The sequence below is a fragment of the Mus pahari genome, chromosome 19 (genome assembly GCF_900095145.1).
Source record: "Mus pahari chromosome 19, PAHARI_EIJ_v1.1, whole genome shotgun sequence".
In the NCBI taxonomy this organism is placed as follows: Eukaryota; Metazoa; Chordata; class Mammalia; order Rodentia; family Muridae; genus Mus; species Mus pahari.
Window position 1 is genome coordinate 29,884,755 of NC_034608.1, and position 16,302 is coordinate 29,901,056.

The following is a 16,302-nucleotide window of genomic DNA, read 5'->3' on the forward strand; positions in this document are numbered from 1 at the left end:
CTTGCCTGTCACACATCAGCCTTGCCTGTCACACATCGGGCTTACCTGTCACACATCAAGCTTCCCTGTCAGAAGCCATTCACCATCTCACCGGCCCAAAGTCCATTTTTACATCTTCTAAGTGTAAGATACATATAACAGTCAGCCTGTGTGTGTGCGCATGTGTACTTGGATAAGTAGGCACGTGGATCATTGATAAAGATAGAGGTGGTGGGTACGTGGCAGAGACCGACAGAAGATGGAGAGAGGCATGGATGGATGGAGGTTGGATAAACATTTCTCCCAACTCCCTTTAACCAAGCTGGCCACTCGGTTGTCTTGCTTGCTAGAAGATAAATGAAGACTGGTCTTCCATGCTTGCCTAGCATGGAAGTATGGCTTTGCCGCATGTATGTTGGGGAAGGAAAGCTCTCAGGCTAGTCCTGCAAAGGGCCTCTGGTGTCCTGGAAGCTCACCCCAGTGGCCATGCTGGGAGTGAAGACAGAGCGGTTACAAGGGGATGCTTCCTGGGCATTACAGGCAGCTAAAGGAGGAAGCATCCAGATGGATATAAACAGACACGATTCATGTCAAACAGCTACCACAGTTGCAACCACAGCAGCCCCACCCCCAAGCCTGTGATCCAGGCACTGCACTGGCCCCCTCAAGATGCAAAACAGGCACAGAAGGGGTTTCATAGGGAAGTGTATGGAGCAGCTAAGAAACTAGGTGCAGATCAAAGGGGGCTTATCCCAATATCATCTCAGAGAAGAAGCAAGGAGCGGCCTTTTCAGGAAGAAAGAAGTGTTCACAACATCAGGGCATCGTTAGAAACCATCAAAATACTCAAGGAGCACCGTGGGTTCTGTAGTGGACAGAGGGACGGAACAGGTTTAAGGTAAGCGTAACACAAGAGTCCCCTTGACTGCTAGAGTGACCACAAGGGAGTTGTCAGGGCAAGGCAAAGGAGAAGCTGGCTAACAGGTTATTACAGACCCGGAGGAGAGGACAAGAGAGAAGAACAGACTGGGGAAACACAGGACAGCAGCTACAGTGGAGCATGCTGGGTCCTTGGACTTAAGTCAAATGCTAGCAATGTCTCTACTTGTCCAGAATTGGACTCCAGGGATTGTCTTGGGAGAAAGAAGGGTTATGGCAGGACATGGTGCCGGAGGGAATTTAGACATTCTGTGGTTAGGGAACTGGGGATGCTTGGGCAGAGTCCAGGAGAGAGGAGGAACATGGAGAGTGGGGTGAGGTGTCCTACCAGGGCTTCTGACAAGAACTTAGTTTGGCTAACTCCAGAGCTACCTCTGATGTCCCTGAGCCAACACCCAGGAGAAATGCCCGTTTAAGGAGGAGGACTGTGGAACAGGGTTAGAGCCTTCAGCCTGAGAACATGTGCCTCCTTGATAGGAGAGTTTGATCCAAGGAACTACAAGAGCCAACTGTCCCTGGCTCAAGTTATGGGCAGGAGAGAGGAAGTGACTTTGGAAGGTGTCTGGGCCATATCTGAATGAGGAGCCTGTGAGCTCCACAAAGCAAAGACTCACAGTCACAGCTGGCCATGGGACATCAGGGGAGTCATGGGGTCACTGCTCTCTAGACTTCTGCCATCTTAGCTTTCCTATGGGCATGACTGGTGTGCCCAGCTTGCCAGCCTAGCCAAGCTGACCCAGCTGGACCATCCTTGGGAATCGGGATGGGACTGCCTGGGTATGAATGACTGTTCTCATGCAGACAGGCTCCTGCCCGACTGCACAGAAAGTTAAGACCCAGCAGGGAACCCGGAGGACATGGAGCTGAGGACAGGCGCACACACGTGCATGTGCACTCACACATGTCGTGAGTATGTATGCTCTTGTAGAAATAGTCTCCTTAAGAGGCTTAGGTCATTTGGGAAGGATATCCCAAATGCCAAGGAAAACCAACATCTGTAATGGAAATCCTGCCTGAGGTGCACAGCACACCATCTCCCTGGCTGCTCACTAAGGAAGTCAGATGGGTCCCATCTTGATCACCTGGGAGGTTACCAACCTTTACAGACCTCAGGAGGATGAGCTGTGTTCAGTGTCTACTGCCATTTCATTGAAGAAATTTGCTATCTATTTTTCTTCATATATATATATATATATATATATATATATATATATATATATATATGTATATATATATAAATATGTGTATATATCTTTAAAAAATCCATTTAAGGTCGAGCACAACCATGTGATAACTCCAGTTCCAAGGGACCGGACACCCTCTTTTGGTCTCAGGAGCACCACGCTCTGAAGTGGTGCACAGACAGACAGACATATAGGCAAAACACCCATGCACATAAAAAGATAAAATAATGAAGAATTTAAATGTCATTAGAGGAAAGGATTGGTGGGGGGCCCGAGATGGCTCAGCAGTTAACGCCAGCTGCTCTTACATGGGAATCTGGATTCTTCCATTCCCAGAATCCACGTGGCTACTCACAACAGTTCGTAACTCCAGTTCTGAGAGATTCACCAGTGTCTGGGGTGGGGGGGGTCTCCTTGGACACTGCATATGTATACATTCATATATGCAGGCAGATAAAACACTCATACATATAAAATAAAAGTAAATAAAGTCTTTAGAAAGTAAAAGGGTGTCAATGGGGCTCAGTCCATAAAGTGCTTGCCCCGAATTCAGAACCACATCCAATCCCCATTTCCTACTGTGGTGGCAGGAAGATCAGAAGTTCAGTCATCCATTGCTACAGGGTGAGTTTGAGGCCACCCTGAGCTACACAAAACAGTCTCCAAGGAAGAAGGGGGGTGTCATGCCTCCTGAGGACATGCCTCCTGAGTCATTCTCTGGATTGCAGAAGAATGTCACTGGGTCTTGGGTCTCCTGTCTGCATCACTGATCCATGCATTAGCTTCCCATAAACTTAGATGGGAGGTCGAGCTCCTATGGTCTGTGTTCATTTGGGGTATGTGTTCAGTGACATCAGAAGGGTCATACTAGATGAGAATCAGAGAGAGGAAGTGCAGAGACACCAGAGTCACTTACAGGACCATAGTTGGCTGTGAGCTTAGCCTCTTAATCACTGCCCAGGAGACAAGCTTAACCTGAAGGCTGCGACAGTGTCATAGGAAAGGGGGTACCCCAAGGACCACCTCAGGGACTGGTAGGTCTTATCTTGTGACTCCTCCCAGAGAGTAGATCCCTCTAAAGGAAGAAAGGCTGTGTGCGATGTTGTGTGATCTGATGTGGCCTGTCTGCCTTTGGCCTTCCCAGAATCAAACGTCAAGGGTTAGGGCTGGAGTGCAGCCCAGTGGCAAAGCACTTGCTTAACCAATACAAGGATGTGGGTTCTGTCTCCAGCAAAGGGTGGGACTGGGACTGGGACTGGGAATGTGGCTCCGTTGGTAGCATGTTTGCCTAGCATGCATAAGGCCCTGTGTTGGTTTCCCAGCACTGCAATAACTGGGCATGGGGTTTATACTTGTAATCCCAGGGCGGGTAGATGCTGGAGGATCAGAAGCTCAAGGTCATTCTTGGCTACGTAGCAATTTGAGACCAGTCTGAGCTAGAAACCCTGTCTGAAAAAAAAAAATAAGAGCAAATCAAATAAACAAACAAATAAATCAAAAAGCCCTTCTGAGGCCACATGGTTGTGAGAAAAGAGAGACAGAGAATGCCAGATCTGTTCCAGACGCGTCCTTAGGCCCTTTAGGGCTGGAGTCAACACCTCCCTGGTGAGGTGAGGTCTCTCGGTAGGAGGTGTTCTCAAGCTTTTCTTTCCAAGTGCCATTCATGTACCTTATGGTGGCTCCTCCACCTCCCAGCATGGAGTTCTGGCCATTCAAAGACCACAACATCCCCTTCCCTGCCTTCTCAGATAGGGCATGGTGGTCATGATGACATGAACAGTCATCACCGATACCTCGGCCACCCACAGACCCTTCCCACACAGTCCACCGTCTGTGGTCCATCTCCTAGCCTCTCGGCCTCAGAAGTCACTTTTATACCCTTTTATCTTGTCCCTAAGCCATATCGCCGCCAGCTCTGCTCTGTTCTGCTCTTCGTCCCCCACACCTGTCCTGCCTTGCCTGGCTTCACACCTAAGTCCCTCTCTACAGTGAGCATACCCCAGGCTGCCAGTGGGTTTCCAGAACCACATGGCCATCTCCTGTGTGAGCTCACTCTCATGGAATGTACAAGGCAGGTTGGTCACACACCCCCACCTCAGTTTCCCTTAGAGAATGAGCATAGTGACAATATGTGCCCTGAGTTTTACAGGAATTAAAATCTAATTAACAAAGGTGGAAATGGCTCTCAGCAAAGACCCAGGGCTGTTAGGTATGTGCTGACTCAGTCCTGGGGAGGAATTCAATCTAATGTCACTTGAAGTGGCCGTTGCAAGTGCCGTCAGGGTAGGCATGGGAGCAGGCTCCCAGGGTCAGTACTTCACATACTTTAACAAGATTAAAAGATGGATTATGAGTTATTGACTTAATTACTCTAGGGGAAGTGGAGTGTGATAGCCCCTTGGACTAACTGGAATTAGGCAACCTTAGTTTTCCTTGGGATTATCCCCAAGGGAGGTTAGCAAATGAGGGACTTGCCCTCTGTCCCCTAGAGCTGAGTCATGTGACCCTGGAGAGACTCAAAACCTTCAAGTCAGAGGGCAGGTTTCCCAACTCGCCTGCAGACTGAGAATGACTGCCCCCTGGTGTTGGCTACTGGAACTGCACTGTCACTCCCTGGTCCTGTTCCTCCCACCAGGAATGTTGATTTCATTTCAAATTTTCAAAACCAAGCTATCCAGTAAACATCAAAATTCTTTCCTTTTTAGACTTTTGCAGACTTCTGTCAGTACACACCCCTTTTCCTCTACCACTTTTGACCCCCTGTGAACCTCAGTGATCCCACCAAGGTCCTACCTCTTGCTAAGCATGTTCAAGTTCAGCTCAGTCACGCTTAAAGCAGCCAGGTTCAGACATTACGGGCCTGAGCCTTCTGGAGGAGGAACACCCAGCATTCCAGAGCCTGCCTCACCCGCGCCTTGGCTGCCCACGATATTTCATTATCTAATCAGATGCTGAGCAGGGTCTGATACTCAGGCCTCCTTCCATGAGCCTGGGTGGTCTCCTTGATGACTTCAGCATGAGGGCCCGGGGAGCATTCTGTCTGCTGTGTAGACAGAGAAGCCAAGCCCTTTAAGGAGCCAGCAATCAGCCATTCCCCGGGGCAGTGCAGGGCTAAGACAAGACTTTCCGGAATGGCTCCAGGGGGCTACAGAACTGAGTGGGACTGGGACAGTGAGGATGGCAAGCCTTCCCTGAAGGGCAGCGCCCCCTGGGTTGAACCTCAAAAACTGTGATGTTACTCTAGTGATCTTCAAAGGGGTTCAGGCTGAGGATGTAGCTCAGTGGCGAAGCTCTTACCTTGCACGCGCCAGACTCTGGGCTCAAGCCTCAAAAACCACACACAAAAAAAAAAAAAAACAGAAGGAAAGTGTTCTAAAAATAGAACTGGGGGTGAATCGGGAGGACCGTGACTGAGACAGAGCCAGATAACTGCAGTATATGAGCAGCCAGCCACTCAGCAGACGGTTTGTGGAGCTAGAGGTGAGAGCCAGATGCTGGGAACTGCTAGGAGAGAAGTTTAAGGGAGGGGGGGGCACTAGGCCACCACTGTAGGCTCGCAAGTGTCAGGCGTCAGCAGGAGGTTTAATAGGTGCATGACAGGGAGTCTCTCATCTAGTTCAGGCCAGACTTGGCTAGTTTAAAGCCTTTTTATTTTCAGCAGTATTTGGACGATCAAACTTTTTAAATCTTCTCCACTATTTTGTTTTGTGATGTGTGTGTGTCTAAAGAATCTTTTCTTTTACGATCCCAAAGTCTCAATGTTTTCTTCTACCCATTTTGCAGGTGGTAGCAGCCGATTGGTTTAACTTTATTATTTCTATCTCTCTCATTTGAGTCTGATCCACTACAAGGGGATGTTCCTTCCTGAGTTGGGTCCTGGGAGTAAAAGCTGAATGTTTGCTTCATCGTGTGTGGATTTAATTAATTAATTAATAATTAGTTAATTAATTGTGGGGGAGGGGCTCACGTGTGCCATGGCCTTTGTGTGTGTGTATGGAGGTCAGAGGACAACTTTTGGAAGTCAGTTCTCTCCTTCCCCGACGTGGGTTCCAGGTGCGGAACTCAGACTGTCCATCCTGAGAGCATGCACCTCTACCAGCTGAGCCATCTCACCCAGCCAGGTGCCATTTGCTTTTGAACTACAATCTGTTAAATAATTTTGGAAAGTCTCTTATGTCACAAACTGTTAGGTGGGTACTCTTTAGTTTCCCCCGCAGGTGACATAACACGTCCACACAAGTGAACCGTCATCTCATGTACAGTAGACAGTTCCAAACCCTGGGGCACAGAATACATTTCCCGGATCCTGAGGGAGCCCTTCCTGCCACCGTGGACATCTTGTGAATTCCCCAGTGCATGCCATCAGCTTGCAGAAATTCACTAGAACTTAGGAATTCCCCGGGATCGTCCAGAGTCGTGGTCTACTGAGAGGAAGGGAGAGTCTGCAAGGGGCTGGCGAGGGTAGGAGGGTCTGTGGCTGGTGCCCATGAAAGGTGAGGCAGGAAGAGTCGGTTTAGGAAGGAGAGGGGATTTCCTACCATTCATCCTTTGCGTCACAGGGAGTCTATTCTGCTCTACCCGGAAAGGCTGCAGCCAGATTGAACATCCTGGTGTGCACAGGGGCCAGTTCTGTCCTTGGGAGTGGGTGTTTGGGCTTATCTGGCCTTTGTCCAAAACATCCAGTCGCATGGTGGCTCTGCATGCACGTGTTCTGATGGCACTGTGCCCCTTTTCCAGACGTAGACTTTTCCAAATTCGGGAGCATTCTCGGGAGCCTGGAATGCTAAGCTCACCTCTTACTTAGCCATAGAACTTAATAACACTGGCTTCGATTGGCCTTGCCGTCCACCAAAAATGACTTGTGACCAGGTACACACCAGGTGTGACTCCAGAAAAAGAAGGATAAGGTGTCGAGTGGACAAATCCCTGTCCCATTTATTCTATCTTCAAGGGATGTTTAATTAAAGTTAATGTTTAGCTGACATAATGGGGGGGGGTGTTTTCGGCTCTGCTTGACTCAATGAGCCAGACCTTTCTCTGAGCTAGAACTTAGTCCTAAAGAAATGTGTCTTATTTAGAAGATAACCTTAAAATCTCCCTTAAGGGCCATGTGGAGGGAAGTGTGGGACATGGTGTTATTCTGACAGCAATGCACACAAGAACCTCTAGGAATTATGTGAAATGCAGGTTCAGCGTTCCGGAGCCATGCCTGGGACAATGTACTTCTAGTGAATTAATTCAGCATGAAGTTAGAATGACTCCACGCAGAGACACAAGAGTGGAATGACGTGATCCAGGAGCCAGGCAGGCAGCGCACAATGCCGGGCTTCTCCGAGCCCAATTATGGTTCCTCCCGACTGGTGCTCAGCACTTCGCCACGCCACAACCCACAACCGTTGCTGCATCTAAGCTTCTGGCAGGCCGCCTCCTGGAGGTGCACAGTGGAGTGATGGTGTCCATTGTCCCACTCCCTAGGAGACCCACCCCTGTGGGGGGTACACACACAATCTTACAGGTCCTTTGAAAAGTGTCCGCAGGTTTGTAACATATGTTCTGTGTCCCTGCAGCATGGATGGGATGAAGGAGGTTTTCAAAGGCATAGCAGGAATCTGAAGAGCATTGTAGATTTGGGAGTTTGGGGGTTGACATGTAGGCACATGGAGTGGGCACCTTCTGTTGGGACAGCTCTATTTTTAACCTCTTTACCCACAGAGAGGAAGAGATGGAAATAAGGTCCGAGCTGGACCTTTCCACAGAGGGTGGTTGATTCGCACAAAGGGAAACCCTCCTTGCCTGCATGTGCAGCTGCTTCTGGAACTCTGCAGAGCACTTCCGCACCGGGCAGGACATCCTGGGGAAAGCCCCAACCTGCCTGGCGAGCCAAACGTACCTCCCAAGAGCACCCTGGGACTGTATGCCAATGCCCAGTTATCCCACAAGGCAGGGTTCAGCCTAGCAACAGGAGCTGCAGCCCCAGAGGTCAGGGTCAACCCACATTCTACACACACACACACACACACACACACACACCGAGATATGCAGCCTGGTCCATCATCAGCTGTTCAAAATTGACAAGATGGGCTAGAGCCACCGAAGAAGAAAGAACGCGTTAGCTAGGGTGAAGCAAAACTGGGGCATTTCTGGTAGGGCTGTGAACTGATACAGCCCCTGAGGGGAAAAGTTTGGTCGGAAACTTAAATGTGTAATTGTCTGAGATCCACTGAGTCCTGGGGATTGGTACCAGAAACCTACAGGAGGAACTCAGGTGGAGTTTTGATACACATGCTAACAGCAAGACTATTTGTTTGTTTGTTTGTTTGTTTATTCATCATTACACAAGAGGGCCAATGAAATGGCTCAGCAAGGGGAGGTGATTGGAGTGCAACCAGGAGACCTGAGTTTGATGCCCCAGGACCCATATGTAAAGATAAAAAGGGAAAACTAATCCCATTTAGTAGTCTTCTGGCCTGTGTGCTATGGCACACATGCCCAGGCACACACATACATACGTGTAAATAAACAACCAAAAGGTAGAGCCATTCAAATATGCCCACTGGCAGATGAAAGGATAGACTGCAGTATATCCATACAGTGGAATAGTATTCAGCCATGAACATGAAGGAGTGGTCTGTGCCGCAACGTAAATGAGCCCCCAAAGCATTACGCTGAGTGAAAGAAGCCAGACTCAAAAGGTCTCACACCCATCGTGTGATTTAATTTCTGCTGATTTATAGAAGAGGGAACCAAAGAGACAGAGGCCAGTGGGTGGTGGGGTTGCCAGAGGCTGGGGAGAAAGAATGGGGAGGTCTGCTGGGTCTGGATTTCCCTCTGAAGCCACAAGAGTGTTTTGGATCTAGATAAAGGTGAGGATTGTGCAGACCTGGGGGTTCAGGCAACACACTGGGTTGTGCAAGGAGAAGAGATGGCAGGTAGCTTCAGAGGAGACAAGACTAGAGTTCACTCCTAACTTAGACTCCCCATCCAAGAAGTGCGGGTTAAAGGTCTGCTGACAGCAGAAATGAGCTCATGGGATCATTGGTGTCGCCCGCCAATAAGGTTTGAACGTGAGGGATGAGGGCAGCCTCACAGGCAGGTCCTGTGGCAGCCAGGAACTGTTTTCCTCCGCTCTAGAATGGTTATCCCCACTGACAGACCTGCAGGCTGTAAACGGTACAGATGCCACTGTGAGAACTGAGCACCACCACCCCCCCCAGGGGTCATGGTAAACACTGGCAGGGGGTTGCCTCCACATGGCAGATCCCAGGAAACCTAGATCCTTGCAGCACCACAAACTAAAACAAGGCACACGTGACCAGAAGACACCCATAGGAGTCGGAACCAAAACTTGTTCTCTTCCCAAACACACCAGCAACCAAGCCATAGAGCTTCAGAGACCGCTTCTGAATGTCCCCGTGTCTACCCCCCAGTGCCACCATCCTCATGGCAAACCACACGGTGGGACCAGCCTCGTGTTTGTAATGCATAGACTCCACCCCTGCTCACCAGGCTCAGCCTGCCCCGCCCTGGCTGGACATTTGCTAGTGTGGCAAGGCTGGCAGATGGAACCCAGAGACCTTTGCAGACTCTCCCTGGGTTGAGGGGGTGCCTGAGCTCTGGGCTGGGTCTCTGAATCTCCCTCATCCGTCTCTGTCTTCAGTGAGTGGGGCTCTTCCATCCACAGACCTGTGGCTCCTACAAGGACCAGTAGAGGAGAGATAGGAACAGCTTTGAGCAAGGTCTTTGGTATCTTTTTATTATTGGTTATTTCATAAGCACATGTCTTCCGAGCTCATCCCCATGGGAGCATGTGTCTGTGCTTTCTGTTTAAGGGGGAGTAATGCTCCAGTGCGTGGGTATGCTGTTCTGTGTAGCGCCTGTGTGCCTTATATTAGGGAGGTCACTGGGAACATTTTACACTGAAGAGACTTGTAGAAGCCAAGCAAGCTGACACTGTCAACTGCAAGGTGATGTTGGGTCGATCACCACCGACCTCACACGTCACACCCTCTCGTTTTCACAATGAAGCTGTTTCCCCTCAAGCTCTCTGATGTCATTCCTCCGTAGCCACCAGCGATCCCTCTGTGGTGGCCCTGGTAGAAGATGGTCATTTACATAACGTTCCTGAGGATGCTAGATTATGGAGAACGGGAAGAGCCGTTTGGAAAGGGACTGACTGAGAATGTGTGCCTGTCTTCCTCTGTGATCCTGAACATGTGTTGTTCCCACAGGGTCAGCCAGGGGCAGTGGGCCCCCAGGGTTACAATGGCCCCCCAGGGTTGCAAGGATTCCCAGGACTACAGGGTCGCAAAGGAGACAAGGGTGAACGGGGAATTCCTGGACCAACTGGACCAAAAGGAGATGTGGTACGGGTCCTGGCTGGGGTCTTCTGCTCTGGGTGGGCACAAGGTGTTATGGCTGGGGTCCTCTGTTCTGGGTGGGCACAAGGGGTCATGACTGGGGTCCTCTGCTCTGGGTGGGCACTGGAGGTCCTGGCTGGGGTCCTCTGCTCTGGGTGGGCACTGGAGGTCCTGGCTGGGGTCCTCTGTTCTGGGTGGGCACAAGGGGTCATGGCTGGGGTCCTCTGCTCTGGGTGGGCACAAGGGGTCCTGGCTGAGGTCCTCTGCTGTGGGTGGGCACTGGGGCCCTGGCTGGGGTCTTCTGCTCTGGGTGGGCACTGGGCCTTTCTGGTTTTGTTAATTGTTCTGACTCTTCACAGGGAGCGAGAGGCGTCTCTGGGTTCCCCGGTGCAGATGGAATTCCTGTAAGTGTTTGGGAAGATGAGAAGGTTAAACATTGTGTGTGTTCCAAGCAATGCGTTTATAACTTAAAGAAACCTTTGAAAGGAGCCGGCTTCCCTTTGTCTATGGCATCATGGGGGCGGGGGGGGGGTGTTCAGTGCACTCTCTCTCTCCTCCTGGATTCCCAGCAAACAATAGACAAAGCACTCCCTTCCTGGAGGTTCCTATAGGCAGGGCTCCAGAACCGAATCTACTTTGCTAACGCTGAACCTTGTTAACCATCAGGAAAATAGAGCATGCCTTGCAGATGCTTGGGGAAGAGCAGGTCTCGAGAGTTCATTTGCCACATGGGACAATCTAAATATAAAATGGCCCAGCAAGTGCCAGACTAGAACGAAACCCACAGTGGCTTCTGCAGCTGCCCAGACTCTTTGTAGTAGCTTCGAATAAGGGAGTCAAAAAGAGAATTATAGACGGGGTGTGGTTCATGCTTGTCTTCCAGCATTTGGGGGGGATAAGACAAGAAGATTGCCATGAGTTCAAGGCCAGTGAGAGAGAGAGAGAGAGAGAGAGAGAGAGAGAGAGAGAGAGAGAGAGAGAGGAGGCATGGTTTGTTCATGAGAAAATCTCAAAATGCAATAAAAGTGTTTTTATAAGCTAGTTTACTTTAACTTCTTGTTGTGGGGGGGGGGGCGGAAAGTGCCTGACTCAGGGCTCAGCCAACAGGATTCCCAGGCGGCTCCCTGGCCAGACCTGAGCTCAGGGGGTGAGTGTGTTGATCACATGTCCTGCCAGCCTCCTTCATCTACGGCTATGGTAGAGGCCTGTGAACCTCACCCATGTCCACAGAGGTCTGTATCACACCAGCATGCCTCTTCTCTCTCACTGTGCACACACAAGGAGGGGGCCTGGTCCCCAACTTCACAAGTAGGGCTGGCTAAGTACCAGGAACAAGAGCCAGCGAAGGGAAGTCTGCTCTTTACCTCCTGGCCCATAGCCCCACAGTCCTGAAGGAAGTGGCGCAGAAGGAAAGCAGCCATGCTCAACAGAGCATGAGCCCAGCATAGCCAGGTCCTCGGTGTCACCCACAGAGTGGGCTCCAGGAGACTCCGAGTTACGCCCCACTGCAGCCTGGAAGTAACCGCCTCGTTACTTGGGATCTGTAGAAAAGGGCGGGGTGAAGAATCCATGCATTTTCAGAGATAAACAAATCATAAAAAATGTTTTCCCAAACACAGCCTGAGACTAAACTGCTCATTTTTTTAACTACTTCTTGGAACTCTTGGGTTACCCAGCCTCGAACCCGCCCTTAAGCGTGTTCTACATCTTTTCGTGTTTAATCATTCATTCCTTCCTTTGTCCATTTTTGAGTTGTCTTTTCCTTGGATTTCTGCTGGGGGGTGTGTGGCTTTTGAGAACACTCCCCACTGTTTGATGGGTCAGTTATGTGAAAACTGGACTGTTCACACGCCATTCTGCTTCCCAGGGGCACCCAGGGCAAGGAGGACCCCGAGGAAGGCCGGGCTACGATGGTTGCAACGGAACCAGGGGAGACGCAGGTCCACAGGGGCCCTCTGGATCTGGGGGCTTCCCTGGCCTCCCTGTGAGTAAATGCACGGTGTGGTGGTCTGATTAGCCTAGAAGTCTGAGTGAAGGGCACGTGTCCGTGTAACTGGACCAAGCATAATGTGACCTTGGCTCCATTTCCCGGGTTCAGGCCAGGAGGGCCACCTGCCAGGCCTTGTTCTCGTCATCATAGCTGTGAAAGCCACTTTGCCCCCCCACCCCAGTTTTTCCCACTGAATGTCCTGGATTCAAGCATTCTTGAGTGTTAGGTAGAAGAAGAATGACATGGTGTTATGTTCTCACCCACTGTCTTCTAAGGAACGCGCCATCTCCTCCTATATGCTAAGTCGAATAACAGTAGATGGCTTAATGATACAACTAAAACTTGAAGCTTGTCCCAGTGTCTGTTGGGCACTGAGGAGTCATATTCTGGGATTCCTGGGGACCCAGAAGGAGGTCGGATTCTCAAGCATCTACCAACGGGCAAATAGATACACAACAGAAATATGTTTTCAATAGGTGAGGCTTCCTGCGATTGTTCACTCTGACCCCATTCTTAGGGTCTTTGCAAAAAGAATCCTAAGATGCTCATTCAGAACTATATTTGCAAATTCAGGTTAGGCTAACATTTTGGTTAAGCCTTTGTTTTCTGAAAACACGCTGAGGTGAGAAGACGTCCTGAGCTAACATCCCCAACTTTACCCTTCACTGAGTTGGCGTCTCTGGCTAACGGCTTCCACCTCCACCCTGCAGCGCCCACACACCCCCTCCACCACCCCATCTCATTTTTACATGGCTCCATACTCATGGTTGTGCCTTAAGGAAATTAGTGCAGGAGGTGCCTATGTAATCCACGGGGACACTGGGCACGGCGGACAGAAGCCAACAGCCATCTATGGTCATCATGGCCATACTGGAAGATAATGGGTTGTTCTGTGTTTTTCTTTCTTATGGTGTATCTGCTAATTTAGGGGCCCCAAGGACCCAAGGGGCAGAAAGGCGAGCCTTACGCACTCTCTAAAGAAGACCGTGACAAATACCGGGTATGTTTGCCATAGGTGGGAGGCAGAACTTGGTTATCCCATGTAAACTGTAACAAAGCCAGTTAGAAATTAACTCCAGTGACTTAAGAAGCAATGCAGGGAAGGGATTTACAGATTCATGGGGTAACAAGGCTGTGATTAACTTGGGGCCATCATATTTCTGTGTGGGGGTGTGCACAGTCTCCCCTTGTTCTCAATGTCGCAGACCAAATACCTCAGTCTGCCAGGGCTTGTACATGTCATGTTTGTTTGCCAAAGAGGTAAATGAATCCAAAGATGCTCAAAGCCAGTCAACTCTTAGGGGCTCAGGAGATGCCTCAGTCAGCACAAAGCTTGCCATGCAAATATAAGGCCTGAGTTAAAACCCCAAAACTGTGTAAAAGAGCTGGGCAGTGCCCTATACTCAGCCCCAGCCCTGAGGAGGTAGAGACAAGCAGGTCCCTGGGTTCAATAGCCATCCAGAGTTGCCTACTGAGGAGGCTCCAGACTAATAAGAGACTCTGTCTCAAAAGACAGTTTGGGTGTCTCCTGAGGAATAACATCTGATACTGACTTCTGTCCTCACATGCACCTGAATGAACTCACACACACACACACACACACACAAATATGCACACACATACACACACAAATACGCACACACATACACACACACATTCACACACACACACATACACACCACATGCATACAACATATACAACATATACATACTCAACACACACATGCATACAACATACATAATACATGCATACACAACACACACATGCATACAACATACACAACACACACTAGTAATTCTTAATTTAACGCTTGTTTCCTCTTAACCAGGGTGAACCTGGAGAGCCTGGCCTGGTTGGTTACCAGGTGAGTACCATTTTCATTAGGGAATTCCCTCTTCTGGTTCGTCTGAGGATAGTGACAGTGTACTCGAATATATAAAACAAATAAATAAAACATCTGGAGGTGACACCCCACTCTACCTGGCCTCAAGTCATGTTCTCATTGTCTGTCCACAGGGACCTCCTGGCCGCCCGGGGCCAATAGGACAGATGGGTCCTATGGGAGCACCTGGAAGACCGGTAAGTCCCTGCGCCCAGTGACAGCTCACCTGTGGATGTTCCTTTTCCACCCACTGAGTGCCACAGAACAACAGGCTCCATATTAAGTATGGGGCTGGCCCATCATTCCTAACCAAAGCCAACCAAATGCCTCACTTGGTCAATAAGAAGGAAACGGACTCTTTCTGGACCAGGCCATGTGTAACAGGTGCATCCCACCTGGGCCGTTGCCACTGTAGAAAGGGACACATCAAATGTCACGTATAGAGTCCCTGAGTGGAGGCCACAGGTCACCCCTCACTCCCAACATCATGACACAGAAAAATATGGCAGGCTTGAGCAGGATGAGGGAAAGCTCACCAGAGAGGAGAAGGAGCCCCTCTCAGCGGTGAGAGAAATAGCCTTCCATGACACACGAGAGTCCGGCTCCAGGTGAGTGACCGTCTCCCAGAACCCGCTCTCAGGGTGTGTGCTCGCAGCCCGAGAGGAGCACGTGCAATTTCCTCCAGACCGTAATTGTCAGTTGTAGCGATGATTCTCATCTTTTCAAAACTCTTGTGCAATGAGAAAGCTCTTCTGCCGCAACACCGTGGCAGGCTCGCCCAAGATAGGACGACAGTGGGACAGGATGCATACTGTTCTCCCTGCGAGTGGCTGGTTCACTTATATAGCGATAACTGTGTGGCTTAGGGTTTTCCTCTAAATAGAGTTCAGAGGGGCTGGGAAGGTTGCTTAGTCAGGGACATGCTTGCTGTATAAGCGCTAAGACCTGAGTCACTCCCCCAGCACCATGCCAAAAAGCCAAGTAGTCGCCGAGCTACAGCAGGATCCCTGAAACGTGGATCCCTGAAACGTGGATCCCTGAAACGAGGTGGAGACAGCAGGATCCCTGAGACGTGCTGATCAGCCAGACTAGCTGAAGTCAGGGTTAGCGTGACACCCTGTCTCACAAAAATTAGTCAGAGTATGAGCGAATGATTGAGGTAGACCACTGGCCCTCACACATGCACACAAACATGCCACACGCATGCACACACACACATGCACACACTTCCACAGAAAAGTATACAATATCTAAAGAAGTACAGTTCAGGGGACCTTAGAATGCACATATGCAGATGCTCGGGCGATGGAATTGATGTATCGATCCGTTCTGTTCATGAGCATTTGCAAATCCACCACCAAAATGTGCCAGTGCCTTATGGGGAGTCTCCTGGGAGAGCAGAGGAGTCTGGCTGTGGTCACAGGACCTGGGACCTCACAGAGCTTCGGAACAGACACATCAGGGGCACGGGTAAAGTCACAAGCCCAAAACACACAAGCAAACCAGGAACAGCTGTGGGTAGAGAGCAGCACATTCCAAGGACAGTGACCCTGCCTTCCTCTTGGCTTTTCATCCCACCAAGACAGATGTGGGGAAGCTCTGACCATACTGGCCTAAGTGGACATCAATGATTTTCCCAGGACCTCCAAGCAGATGTCATCTGAGAGCTGGGAGCGGGGGAGGCAGGGGGAAGCCCAGCTTATGCATGTCTTTGTATCTCTGCAGGGACCACCGGGACCCCCTGGACCCAAAGGACAACCAGTAAGTCAGTGGGGAAGAGGGTGAGGCGGGCTCTTTGATGATTGTGTCTGCATTCTTTGACCAGAAAACAACTTGGCTGACAAGTGTTTCTGGTGTAGATTACGCTGAGAACTACTGTGTAGTCTGAGACTTGATCCTTAGGAATAGTCACTGTGGTGTGTGTGTGACACCTGTCCCAAGCCCAATGTGGGGATGCTGTTTGTAGCTCC

The 16,302-nt window shown here is 50.1% G+C and overlaps 1 protein-coding gene across 1 annotated transcript in view; it reads left to right on the forward strand.

The window, feature by feature from the left end:
* Positions 1–16,302, forward strand: part of Col4a2 (collagen type IV alpha 2 chain) — a 138,101-nt gene that overhangs the window by 75,655 nt on the left and 46,144 nt on the right. The window contains exons 5-11 of the mRNA XM_021219872.1: positions 10,331–10,465; positions 10,819–10,863; positions 12,327–12,443; positions 13,378–13,449; positions 14,279–14,314; positions 14,467–14,529; positions 16,058–16,093. Coding sequence (XP_021075531.1) covers positions 10,331–10,465; positions 10,819–10,863; positions 12,327–12,443; positions 13,378–13,449; positions 14,279–14,314; positions 14,467–14,529; positions 16,058–16,093 — 504 coding nt within the window. The remainder of the gene's footprint in view (positions 1–10,330; positions 10,466–10,818; positions 10,864–12,326; positions 12,444–13,377; positions 13,450–14,278; positions 14,315–14,466; positions 14,530–16,057; positions 16,094–16,302) is intronic.